The 13,932-nt window shown below is 40.9% G+C and overlaps 2 protein-coding genes across 3 annotated transcripts in view; one reads left to right on the plus strand and one right to left on the minus strand.

The window, feature by feature from the left end:
- The window catches only part of LOC101858981, an 11,189-nt gene extending 7,644 nt beyond the window's left edge, over positions 1-3,545 (minus strand). The window contains exon 1 of the mRNA XM_005089276.3: positions 3,464-3,545. The gene's annotated coding sequence lies outside the window, so the exon portion shown is untranslated. The remainder of the gene's footprint in view (positions 1-3,463) is intronic.
- A 284-nt stretch (positions 3,546-3,829) lies between these two features.
- LOC101845890 (small subunit processome component 20 homolog) overlaps positions 3,830-13,932 on the plus strand; it is a 78,946-nt gene continuing 68,843 nt past the window's right edge. For both annotated transcript variants that reach the window (XM_013080023.1, XM_005089305.2), the window contains exons 1-6: positions 3,830-3,994; positions 9,609-9,686; positions 10,393-10,462; positions 11,494-11,555; positions 13,033-13,103; positions 13,631-13,825. In XM_013080023.1, coding sequence (XP_012935477.1) covers positions 3,953-3,994; positions 9,609-9,686; positions 10,393-10,462; positions 11,494-11,555; positions 13,033-13,103; positions 13,631-13,825 — 518 coding nt within the window. In that variant the 5' untranslated portion in view covers positions 3,830-3,952. The remainder of the gene's footprint in view (positions 3,995-9,608; positions 9,687-10,392; positions 10,463-11,493; positions 11,556-13,032; positions 13,104-13,630; positions 13,826-13,932) is intronic.

Raw genomic sequence — 13,932 nt, forward strand, 5'->3', positions numbered from 1 at the left:
GGTCTGGAGCAGACCAGGTATTTCACCCAAGGCTGCTAGGACTTGTTGATAGTCACAGACCACAAACCCTTGAAGAAAATCTTTGGGGACAGGATGTTGGATGAGATATCAAACACACGGCTCTTTCGTTTGAAGCAGCGAATGTTACCGTGGTACTTCCGCATCCAGCATATGCCAGGGGTCACAAACAGCGTTGCTGATGCAATGTCAAGATACCCCTCACCATACGCGAACAACACACTCTCCATTGCAGACATGTCAGAAAGCATGATCGCAGCATCCATTCGCGGTGATGTGGTAGATGTGACCACCATATCATCGGACCGCATAGTCACAGAAACCCAAAAAGACAGCGTACTCTCAGCCCAACTCAGTGCCCTTATATCATCAAATGATTGAGAATGGGAAGGCCAGAATTGAGTGAGTATGCGGGATATCGCGAGTCCCTATACGTCTTGGATGGTGTCATCCTCTACAGAGATAGAGTTGTCATACCATTGTCCCTAAGGAAGACCATTACTGAGGGTCTTCACGCTGCTCACCAAGGAGTCTCATCAATGGAGATACTGGCTCAGTCCACTGTGTTCTGGCCAGGAATGACTAATGACATACAGCATGTTCGAGCCAGATGCACGGATTGCAACAAAAATGCACTGTCTCAAGCCCAACTTCCTTCAAACCCTGCCCACCCACCCTAAACCTCATTCGAGAAAGTCTTTGCAGACTTCTTTGACTGTGGAGGCCACCACTATCTGGTGATCGGTGACCGTCTGTCTGGGTGGCCTGAGGTTTATTCCACCACCACAGGAAGTGCCCATGCTGGAGCAAGAGGCCTTATAGCCTGTCTACGGAAATTCTTTGCCACATTTGGGGTACCAGAGGAGTTGTCATCAGACGGCGGCCCTGAATTCACTGCCAGCCAGACAAAGAATTTCCTGTCCACATGGGGTGTACACCATAGGAAATCGTGCGCATACCACCCACAATCCAATGGGCGTGCTGAAGTAGCGGTCAAATCGGCCAAGCACCTACTCAGATCAAACATCAACCCCTCAGGAAGCCTCGACAGCAACAAATTCCTGAAAGCCCTTCTGCAACTTAGGAACACCCCAGACCCTGATTGCAAGCTTTCACCTGCTGAGTTAGTCTTCGGGCGTCCGATCAGAGACATATATTCTCTTTTGTGAATAGGCTTGAAAAATTTTGTAATAAAGCCATACCACCCACTTGAAGAGAGGCATGGGCAGCCAAGGAAACTGCGCTACGGACAAGGTTTGTAAAAACATCAGAGAAGCTCAACGAGCACTCAAGAAACCTGCCCAAGATGTCCATTGGGGACAGATGTTTTGTCCAGAACCAGACTGGCAATAACCCTAAAAGATGGGACCGAACAGGATTAGTTGTTGAAACCGGCCCCAATGACCAATACGTGGTCAACGATTGATGGTTCAGGACGGCTGACGTCAAGAAACCGGCGCTGCCTTCGCCAGTTCCAGCCTGCCACTTCAACCATACAACCCGCACTAGCACGTAACAGCCCAAATGACTTTGAGGTTACTCTGCCTTTGGAGGAGATCCATACGGGACAAAAGTTTCCAACTGAGCCAGTCAATGAGGAGCAATTTAAAGAATTGCTCCAAGCCCTTCCCCTCAGCCCCATCCCCCAGAAGCACCTCAGGAGGCAAAGAAAAGTCTTTCCGCAGCCCTGAAACGCCTTCTTCCAAACAATAAAGAGGGGTTACAGGAAGCGGTCAAACCTGAGGAGCAGGGGGGGAGAAAACCAAGGGGGGGGGGGAGGAAAGATCTGAACATGCCATGAACTTGGGGGGGATGTATGGTTATTTGTTATATATGATATTATTAGTTCATGTTCTCTGTACGTTATGTGGTGTACCCCATATTATTTCTTGTTATGTCGTACCTGTATCATTCATTGTCCCTGTTAATCCATGTTCACAGATGAAGTCATCATCTACCGTTGATAATAAATGAACTACACTGAAGAGTCTTAGAGTCTTTCTTCACATAAGATGCATGTTGGGTGGTCAGTTCCTGTTTTGACCAATACTATAAGTACTATAATTAACATTGTAGTACTTCGCTATTACCAGCACATTTACTAATTTATAAGGGCCTTTAATATTTTCTCATGAGGCCAAACCGCTGAACGTCCCTCCTGCCCAGGCATCCCTGCTTCAAGATCACAATTAAAGTCACCTGCCTTTGCCATTCCACTACTCAGTCAAATGTAGGCCTATAATGTAGTTTGGCATTAGGATGTGGAAGTCAAATTTTTTTTAATCACACATTTATAACATGGCCAAAATTAGAAGCGAGTAGAAGCAGAAGGTCGGATCGTGGTGCTGTAAGAACGAAAAAAAGCTGGTTTATTATTTTAATTTTGTTTGAATCTGTTTAGAGTGTGGGGAACACCTCGAAAAAAATTTAAAAACAGTTCAGAGAATAAATTTCGACTTTCAAGAAACTATTAAATCTAGATTCTAGATCTAGTCTAGATCTAGACTCTAGATCTAATTTATGTGATAATAATAATGAAAGGAAGAGGCTAGCCTTACTTAATGTCGGCTAGACAGTCTAGCCGTACTTATTCTTAATATGATGGCTAGACTGACCATTTAAAAAAAAAATAGGCCTATACTGAATTGTAAATATACATTTTTAGTTTGCAGTACCTAAAGTATTTGTATTTGAGACGAAACCAGGTGCCTTAATGACAGTGCATGTATTTTAAACCTCCTGTTTTCTAATGTTAATAGGACCTAAGATACTAGCCGTACTTAATATTGATGGCTGAATTGTAAATGAATTTTTTTGTTTGCAAAGCCTAAAGTATTTGTATTTCAGACAAAACCAAAAGGTGCCTTACTGACTTACATGTATTTGAAGGTAAGATTGAAGAATACCGGACCAGCGGACTGACTTTGTCTATGTCTCTACCTTAGGAATTCATAAAATTTTCCCGTTTTTAATATCTCTCAATGGAGAATCTCGGACCGGTAGATCTAGATCTATTTATTAAAAATTTGTCAGGGGGGAGACCCCCCTGAACCCCCCCTCCCCCCTCCTCCACCCAAACAACCCGCCCCACTTTCTCGCGCAATAATGTATGAGTGGTCCGATGCCGATATTCTTCAATCTTCCCTATTGAACCAGGTCTAATGAGACCTGTGTACTGAACAGGCTTGAGTCGATAGGGCCAAACCTAGATCTAAGTACGGCTAGACTGGCAGTCTAGCCTAGACTCTCGGTCTATAGTACGGCTAGCCACTGAAATGATTAAACGACATCAACGGCGCTTGACTTTGACACAAGTGACAAGATATGGACATAATACCTGTAAACTATAATGGCTCTCAAATGCCCGAGTATGGATCGTTTAGAATTGTTCGAACAAAAGCTTTAGACATAAAGTGACAATGCATTTATTTTGATAAGAACTTACACAAATTTATCAACCTGACAGGACAAGCCGTTTCATTGATTATGTAGATAGACTTGAGCTATGCCAACATTGTTTACAGTGTTGTTATTGAAGCTTTAAAAAAATTATAACCGGAAAATTGCTCCAGGTTCACTGGGAGATTAATGAAACCTCCCTGCTCTGGGCTGGGAGAGAAAAGATGTTGTTTGCATTAAGGATATCATTGATCAGCCCAAAAATAGTGTTTTACACTTATTTCACGGTTAAATTTTAAATATGGGAGTCAAGTTTACATTTAAGAGACAAAAATATTGAGAGTGCAGTTCAGTTACTACACAATGGTTGATCCCTGATATTACTTACCGGAAGTTTGAAACCGAAAGCTGCTGTTTACAGTATGCCATGCGTTCTGAGTTCCTACACATCACGCTTGTTGTTGGATTTACCTCCCTCGAAATGTGTGCGCTGTTTTAGTATCGCATTTATAATACATGTCTAGAGTGTACGAAAATGGGAAAATCTTCAAAGCACAAAACTCAAAATGTTCATCACGTAAGTAGACTGGAAGTTGAAATTGTTTCGGAATGCTCTCCTCAGCCTCAGGGCCTCAGGTCTGCCGGGGCCGGGGTAACCGACAGTCAGTAACTGATTCTAGATTAGATCTATTCTAGATTAGATCTAGTATAGATTGTGAAGAGGCATATATAGAGCTTGTTGTTGAGCGAGGGTTTGCGCTATACAAATGCTATCTATTATCTAGATCTAATATTATTAGATCTATATCTAGATCTAGGAAGTACTCCCTATAGCCTGTATAATATTTCTTAACTATCATTATTAATGATAATGGAAGGACTTTCGTAACGAGCGATCACCCCCATCAAACTATTCAAACACAATAAAGAAGAGGCCTAAACCTAACCCAAACCCTAACCCTATCCCTACCCCTACTCCTACCCCTAGCCCTCAATCCGGAAGGACTTCCGTAACGAGCGACCACCCCATCAAACACGATAAAGATTAGAAGGGGCCTAGACCTAACCCTACCCCTACCCCAAGCCCTCAATTCTGCTCTGTCTCATAGTGGTCGCTCGTTATGGAAGTCCTCCCCTCAATCCTGCTCTGTCTCATAGTGGTCGCTCGTTACGGAAGTCCTCCCTTATTAACTATCACGACGATAACTCGAACTGTCCTGTTGTCGTCTCTACGCAAGACTACTCTTGGCTCTTACTCTAGATCTAGATACTAGATTCTAGATAGGCTTCCTACTAATGTAATACTCGATTGCTTGTAAAACCACCCAAGAAAGGAGACCTGCATGAGCGTAAAAATGACAGAGGAATCATGATGCTCTCCTGTCCATTCCTGGGAAGATTTTTTAAGTCGTACCATACTGGAAAGACTGAAGGAAGGCGTGAATGTAAAACTAAGAGAGGAGCAGGCAGGATTTTGTAAAAAGAGATCATGTACAAATCAGATTGCAACTTTGAGGATAATAGTTGAGCAGTCCGAAGAGTAGAACTCTTCCCTATACGTTAAAACTTTGTTGACTACGAGAAAGCTTTTGACAGCCTAGATAGGGACTCATTATGAAACTCATGCATGCGCTACTACGGAGTACCTGACAAGTTCCTGAGATTGATCAAGAAGATGTGTGAGGGAATGAGCTGCAGTGTCTTACTTGGAGGGTAGTGGACAGGCTCGTTTGAAGTGAAAACAGGAGTGAGACAGGGATGCCTGCTATCGCCTTTTTTCTTTTTAATTAGCAGTGGATTGAATAATGAGACAGACGATATTGGGACAATGCGGTGGCATTCAGTAAACCCTTTCCAGTCAGTTGGAAGACTTGGACTTTGCCGACGACATGGCACTTCTTTCTCACAGTTGCGCCCAGGGCCCAGATGCAACAGAAGACAGATTGCCTCAGGACCTTCTCCCATAGTGTTGGACTCCATATTCACACGGATAATACGAAAGTTGTTCGAATGAGTGCAGCCGACGTTCCCATCACACTGCAAGGGGCACCATTGGCGGATGTTGAATCCTTCACCTACCTGGGAAGTGTCATCAACAAGGCAGGGGGAACAGACGAAGACATAAGATCAGAATCCAAAAGGCAAGAGCCGCATTCATCATCCTCAGGAATATATATGGATGTCTAAGGAACTGGCATTGAACACCAAGATGAGGATCTTTAAAACAAACGTGAAGACTGTTCTACTGGATGGTGCAGAGACATGGAGGCTCAAAGCATCAGCAGCAAGGAAACTGCAGAGCTTTGACATAAAAATGGATGTCTAAGAAGGAGTGGGGATCAAGTGGTACGATCGAGTCACAAATGCTCAACTGTGGGAAAGAAGAACAAGCCAAAGGCCAATAAAGAAAGAAATACAGGTGAAGAAATGGAAATGGATTGGGCACACCCTGAGGAACCTCCGACAAGCATCATCAGACAGGCTTTGATGTGGAATCCACAAAGAAAACCTAAGAAAGGAAGACTAAAGATGACATGGAGGTGAGCGGTACAAGCGGAAATGGAAATCCAAAAAGGCAGGGATATCATGGAAACAGCTAGAAAAGGATGCACTGAACAGGCTTCACTGGGAGTTAAAAGGGCAAGAGAGATGTCATAAATCCTCCCCGGGGTCTCATCAGTTTATTTTTGAGTAACGGGAGGCCATTTTACCAGTTGTGTGCTTGAACATAGGTCACCGTGGATTTCTAAATCTTAAGTCTTAAGTTAACTTCTTCAACTGTCTGCACTATTAATTGACTGTACTCTGTGCTTAACAGTACTGTTCAGTTGTCTTAGTTGGCCGGAAGGTGTTATTGGGAGTCGATTCCCCATAATGTCAACTGGTTATTGGGAGTTGACTTCCCATAATGTCAACTGGTTATTGGAAAAACGCAATTATTTTTTACCTCGAAGGGTTTTGTCGAGGTTCTTTAACAAAAATACAAAAGCTGATTCAATGAGCTATTTGAAAAAAATAAACAAAAGTAAATTTCTGAATCGCTTATCTCATTTGCATAAAGGGAGGACTTCCGTGAGTTGCCACTGTGGACTAGCCTGGCTTTCTCCTTCGTAGTTAAGTATGGCTAGACTGGCAGTCTAGCCGTACTTAGATCTAGGTTTGGCCCTATCGACTCAAACCTGTAAAGTACACAGGTCTCATTAGATCTAGATCTAGTAATTATTGAGGTTCAAATACATCATGCAAGTCAGTAAGGCACCTTTTGGTTTTGTCTGAAATTCAAATACTTTAGGCATTGCAAACTAAAAATTTCATTTACAATTCAGCCATCAATATTAAGTACGGCTAGCCTGACAGTCTAGCCGTCCTTAAGTACTTATCTTAGGCCCTATTAACATTGGAAAACAGGATGTTTAAAATACATGCACTGTCATTGTTGTTGTTTTTTAAAGCACCTGGTTTAGTCTCAAATACAAATACTTCAGGTACTGCAAACTAAAAATATATACAGTAGTCTCCGCCTAAGATCCCACCGCTTACGATCCCGGTTCGCTTAAGATCCCGCTGTTTTAAGAAAACAGAATTTTTGCTATACAAAAGTCACCCCTAAGATCCCGCTCTGATTCACTCTGGAGGTCTACATTCGGCTAAGATCCCGCATTTCAGATCATAATTTGCGGAACAAAAACTCGGGCAGGCACAGCCGATCAACCAAGAGTGAAAAGTTGAGATCAATAAACTGTCCGTCGCGTCAAAGATCAGCCACTATCGTGAATGTGATCACATACACACTGTAAAACTGGATGAAGCGACACAATGTTTGCCCCCGACGGGATCACACCGGGATGTGAACTGACCGACGCGTTTGTTTTCCCCACGCATCACACTCACACCTGAGCTCCCCCCCTAAACTTACATCACTCGCTGGGTGGAAAGGGCCTACACGTTCGTTCCAGGCGGGATCACATCGAACCGTGAACTCTTCCCTGACCATTGCAGTAGGCGTTGATTGCAGCAGTTGTCTCTAAGCCAGAATTTGCTAGACAGACTGAATTTTAATTGGTGTGTTCACGACGTAATGGTGTGTAACGACAAAGGCGTTTGGGGAGGGGGTTAGCTCGGTCTGAGATGGAAAGCTATAAATTTTCTACAGGTAAGGGGGAGGGGCAACTGAATAAGCGTAGATCTTGAGACTCATGATAGGATAATACGTGAAAATGGCACGACTCATGGCACTATGCACTGTGATAGGCCATCAAGGTTAACCACTCATTGCTCTCCATACCTCACAAACCAACCAAGGGGTCACGTCAGTTCATTTTAGGGTGGAGGGAGACCATTTTACCGATTGTAAGCCTTAACATGGGTTCCCATAGATACTTCCCTGGGATCGTCGGTTAAGATCCCGGTTCGTCTAAGATCCCGCATTTCTTTGCTCCCGAGCACCGCGATCTTAGGCGGAGACTACTGTATTTACAATTCAGTAGGCCTATTTTTTTTAATGGTCAGTCTAGCCATCATATTAAGAATAAGTACGGCTAGCCTCTTCCTTTCTCCTTTGTCTACCTTTGTTTTGTTTTTTAATGTGCTCGTGTTACGAAAATCCATTTCATTTCGCACCTGTTTTGAACAGAAGAAAAAAAAACCTAACCCTAAAACTTACCTCCAAGAAAGACTACGACTGATCAGGATGGGCAAGCCCCCTCCCACAACTACCCTAAAAGAAAAGAAAACTGCCCTTATCACTCTCAAACCAATCACTGACTTATAATCACAAACATTTTTAAAATTCTCTCCTCCTCCTCCCGCCTCCTCCCCCCCCCAATATACTGTCTCACAATAATAAGAAGGACTCCTGTAACAAGCGACCACCTAACAAACACAATAGACAAGAGACTAATCCCTATCCCTACCCCTACCCCTCAATAAACAGTAAAGAAGAGACCCAATCCCTGACCCTGCCCCTAACCTTACCCCTAAAAATGCGCAAACCACCGTAACTTTGTTATTAATATGTCAGATGTAATCTCTGACTCGTAACAGCATCAATTGATTAATGGGAGTCGGTTCCTTATAATGTCAAATGATTATAGGGAGTCAACTCCCAATAATCACTTTGATGTGGGCCTATCTGACCAATTTATTATAATTCTACCATTATCTGTGAAATGTAGTGATGTCTGTGTTGTTGGGGGGTTTTTTCCTTTAACTGTTTACTGCTGGTGGTGGTCTTGATAATATGAATATGATTCTCTGGACATCTTAGAGTGATGGTTTCGGTGTGATTGATAAACAGGCCGATGGAGAGAAATTACCAAAGTTCATTCACTCTTTTTTTGCCTGATACATGTTTATTCATCAGCGGGTCAAGACTTTGAGGTAGAGGGGGAAATGGTTTGACTCATTGCATGACATGAGTCATGAGATACCAATAAATAAGTACTGGAAAACGAATTTTGGATTTGATGAGAGCCCTGTGCATATAGCACACTTTGGCAGAGGCCATCAGGTGCATGTTTAATATTTATGCAATCGAAATAGTTATAACTTGTTGGAAACATTATGCGATCAAAGTTCTGTGTGCTATTTTCAAGATCAATAATCCTGTAGTAGGCTAATGATATTGTTTTGGTCACGTTTTCCGCCCCTGCATTCTGTGTTCCCCCTCTCCTTGTTCTTCCAACTCTGTCTCTGGGTATCTGCCCACTTTCAGTTTGTCCTTGAGTTGGGGGTTTTTTTGTGTGTTTTTTTTAAGGATATATATATATGTAAATGCTGACGGCCAGGCATTATTTTGACAGATGTTCTTTCTTCCACAGGCTGAAATCTGGAATTAGTTCGGAGGTTGTTTGGGTTTTTAAAAATAATGTGAAGGTTAAACATAGAACAGCGCAGACATTGAAATACACAACCTAAGTTATGCAAGACACCTGTACTTGTTGGGAAGTCCTCTATTTTGATATGATAGTCTGTATAATATATTATATATTGCATGAGCATGTTTTGATAATATGATTGTGTGTGCATTGAAGTAAAATTGTCTCTTTTGTTTGTGAAATAAAGTTGTCTGTTTCTTAAATTTCTGTTTAGAAGAAAAGAGGCCAGTCTTGTCTTTGTTAGGAGACTTATTTACTCATTTACCTCTTTTGTTGTGAAAGTAAAAGTGACCTCTCTCATTTTGAATGTTTCAGTTCATATCGTTTTCGGAGCGCATCTCCAATGTGAATGTTGACGTGATCCATCTTATACGCAAAGTCCATGATGATCAGGTGAGACAGACTTTGTATTGAAGTTGCTATGTTGACCAGTATGATAGACTGCTTTTGTGTTCTAATTGTCGTGACCATCAAAGTGATAGAAAATAAAGTCTACTTAAGCTGTATATATATTTAGCTAAAATTCATGGTCATGCCATAACATGTCTTTATAGTTTCTATGGTTTTCATGTAATTTACTTACTTCTTACTAACCTAGAAAGAGACCTAATGAAATATAAACTTAAATGCTTGATATTGTCAGAATGTACTTGTTGATGGTTCCCGTTGATTTTTTTCGACTGAAAATGGTGTATTAAATTAGTCCAAATGGTAAATCAGAAGTTGTATGGTTTGTGTCCATTAAAGTGCCTTGTTTTTGACAGCCTCTGTCAAGGGAAAAATGTCAATTTTACAGGCTGCTCTGTGTGCTAGCACCTGTGCTGCAATGCAATTCCGGGTTGCTGTTGTTGTTTTTTTTATATCTGTCTGTCTTTGTGTGCATTCTGAAGGTATTTCTTTTCGTTCATAACATGTGGTTTATGTAAAGTGATTTGTGGTTTCGAACGTAGTCCTTCTGATAAAAAAACAACTTGTCTTTCTAATCACAATTTAGAAATGGAAATCCAACTTCTATCGTATACTGAAGTAAAGCTTAAGTCATTATTGTTTTCCTTGCTTATGTTGTGCTCATATATTATATATATCTCTTTACTTTCAGGGAGAGGCAGGGACATACTTTGGAGAAGCTTTGTCAAAATGGACAGACCTTGACCTCACAGATCACTTCAGTAAGAGAATGGCAATTCTTTTATGAGGGTGTGGAGGTTATCACTGATATTTCCATGATTTTCTTTTTCTTCACTGTGAAAGGCTTAAGTTTTTTGGCACTTCTTGACATGAGAAATATGGGAATGCAGCAAAGCATGACTTTTTTCATGAGTTTTAACTTTCAATTTAGCCCTTTAAAAAAGCTATGACCGAATTTGTGACTTGTCTGGTTTTTCAGTTACGCTAGGAACTGATTGTCTTATAAATTGTTTAGTAAATGTAGTCACGAGTTAGTTTTTAACCCCATCTTTGCGAAGATATGAACATTTCAAATACAGAACTTAGCAACAACTGTCTGTCGTCTCTTTAAAAATCAGCAAAGTGACAATCAGTTGAACCATGGACTTGTCTTGGTAAACAGGTCAAGGTCTAAGTTTTACGGTAAAAGTCTGCTTGAGCTGTACATTCATCACAGCTTAGTTTAACCAACTTTTCACATCCGAGGTCTCCGCTGGCTGTGGGGGCCACATATAAGTTAGTGTGATGTCATGTGCAAACTATGCTTTTAACTCATTTTAAGAATGTGGGCGTCAAGTCAACTTATATTTATTCATTGTTGATTTGACTTTGCTAACGATGAAACAGTAGCTATTACAAATCCGCTTTAGTACTAAATAGGGCCCCACCTTTTCTACGCTCTCCTTGCTCTCTTACTGAAAGTATTATACTTGAAAACCAGATCTGAGATTTCTACTCAAACAAGATAATAATGCTCCTTGTTGTGGTTCTGTCAGCAATGTCTGTTTAGGTTGTTTTTTGGGGGGTTTTCAGCAGTTAATGTTATTAGTTGGTGGTTGGAGGGCGCTCTAGTGTGGTTTACCCCTTCTTTTCTATCAAACATCTATCATCCTGCCTTACCTCTCCTTTTTTGTTTGTGCGTGTTTGTTATTCTCTTGTAACACCTCTAAATTTCGACACTTATTTGACCTTATTGTGTAGGAGAGCAGTCACACTTTTAGTCAAATGTATATTATTTCCTTCCTCCTTGCAGCGAGTTTCCGCAGAGAGATCTCTGGTCAGGTTCAGACATTTGAGCAGCTGGTCCACCACAAGGTACAGTGTTACTTTCTTTCCTCACTGTCTCATATCTTGTCTGCTGTCCTAGTTATCTTAGATTTTCTTGTTTGTATCTCTTATTAGTTTATGGTCACCATAAAGTCTCATCCTAGAATTGTAAATGGGCTGATTCAACAATGTCATGTTCATAACTGTGCCTGAACTGCAACAGGGAATTGCTGCTTTTTCTTTCCTAATCTTTACTATCATCATTTTCTCCTCTACTTTTTTTCTCTGTTTGTCACACTCTTGTGACCCCTTATTTCCAGGGTGCCTTGATGGTCGAAGCAGAAAGCTAGAGTGGTGAGCAAAGTAAGCCTGATTCCCTGTAAAGATTTCTCTGTTGACATCCGCCCCTTGGCACTCATATGACCGTATGCAGTTGTGTGAGCTGTAAAACCTCTACCAAAAGTAAAAAGTCTTACTGTCGCAAGTTTTTCTTTTTATCTCTTATCTATCTTTGTTCTGATCAGTGCATTATCAAACAAACATCTATTGTCCATATTTCTCGTGTTTCTTTTTTGTTTTTTACTCTCTTGTAACACCTCTAATCTGGCACTTATATGACCTTATTGTGTTGCAAGTGCTGTAAAATGCTTACTAAAACAAATGTTATGATCACCTGTTATCTCACTGCTGCGTGTTTTTGCCATTTATCAGCTATCTCAGTTACATTCACTGCTGTAGGTCTCATTATTGGGAGAATGACTCTGTGGATACTTATTTCCCCCCCCCCCCCAAAAAAAAAATTATCCTCTCTTTATATGGATGTTCTTACAGGTTGTAGTTGTAATGTATTATTTAGCAATTTTGTTTCACTGACATGGGGATCACACTGGTGACATGCACATTCCATCGTGGACTAAAATATTGCAAGTGTGGTGCAGTGTGTCACGACTGTAACTCTTTCTTCCCTGTTGTCTTTTAAACTGGTTTCTGGCACTTTTTTTTTTTTGATTTTCTTCTTTGAGTTGATTTAAATGTTTCTCTCTTCTTTAAAAAAATTTTTTTTTAAATTGTAATATGATTTTTGGATTAATATTTTTTAAATTCACATTACAGTGAAGGGATCCTTATTTATATGTTACCTTATCAAGTTTGAAGCAAATAGTTGTTTATGCTTTGTTTTGTTGTTTTTGGTTGTTGTTTTATTCTAAAATATAGTCACTTCCTGACACCCTGTCATTTGAGATAATGACATAAATTTTCTTCATGGCACGCTGGTGAGAATGGGAACTCAGCTAAGATATTTTCAGTATATTGGTATTTGAGTACCTGTGAAATGGCAGCTTGCGCTGAATGCTTCCCAGAAAGCTGAAAATGTTTCAGAATGTTATGGGATCTGTCGGTGGTAATATTCATTGTAAAGGGTATAGAGCCTACTTTCCTGATGAGATAGACATTATTTAGATATGCGAAGTGTTGTCATTGTTATCTGAATTGGTAAAGATGTCGTACTGTATTTATTTTTCAGGAGGAAATCATCTCATCGTTGAAGTCACATTTGGCTGTGAAGAATTCACTTGCCTTGAATGCTCTGCTTGAGTAAGTGGGCACATGTTTGTGTGCAACAGCAATGCAATTGTTCTTGCATTTTTTAGCTTTACAAATAGTTCATCTTTTTGTCAAACCGTTTACAAACCCTTTGCCTTTTTAATGAACTGGTTTACAAAAAGTCACTCCTTTTGGTGAACTGTTTACTGAAAATCAGTCCGTGTGGTGAACTGTTTACAAATCTGAATGCTGTTAAAGTAAAAACAGTGGACTGAAATGGTATAAAATAATTTGTTACTACACATTTTGTGATAAAATATTCTATAAAAGTGAAAGGTTCTGCTAGCAATGTAAGAGGGCTGGGGGGGGGCAAATGTTGGTACCCATCTTGTCACAAAACCTTGCAAATCGACTGCTTAGTGTAAGACTCCACCAAAAGCCATTTTGAAAAGTAAAGTGTGACAGAGTTGTACACTGAGCAGTCAAAATAGTGTGAAGTGTTTTGTCAAAAGAGCTTGTTAACCAACCACTGCGCTAGCTAGTGCAGTTACAGACATGCTTGTGCCCTTTGTCCACAGTCTGTTGGTTCAACTAGCGCGCGATCTTCAGCAAGATTTCGTCCCGCATTTCTCCGAATTCTTTCACCTCCTTGTGGCGACATTGACCTCGAGGTCTCAGGATGTTGAGGCGCTGGAAAGCACGTTCCAGGCGTTTGCCTTTCTCTTCCGGGTCTTGTGGAGGTTTCTGATAAAAGATTTTGAGCAAATCTTTGGGTGAGTATTTGTGTGAGTGATCAGTTTCTGAGTTTTTAAAGGGGGATAGTGGTTGTTGTTTGGACGAATGTTGGTTTGGTTTGGGTTGTGTTTTTTTGTTGTTTTTT

Source organism: Aplysia californica, unplaced genomic scaffold (genome assembly GCF_000002075.1).
Source record: "Aplysia californica isolate F4 #8 unplaced genomic scaffold, AplCal3.0 scaffold00004, whole genome shotgun sequence".
Taxonomy (NCBI): domain Eukaryota; kingdom Metazoa; phylum Mollusca; class Gastropoda; order Aplysiida; family Aplysiidae; genus Aplysia; species Aplysia californica.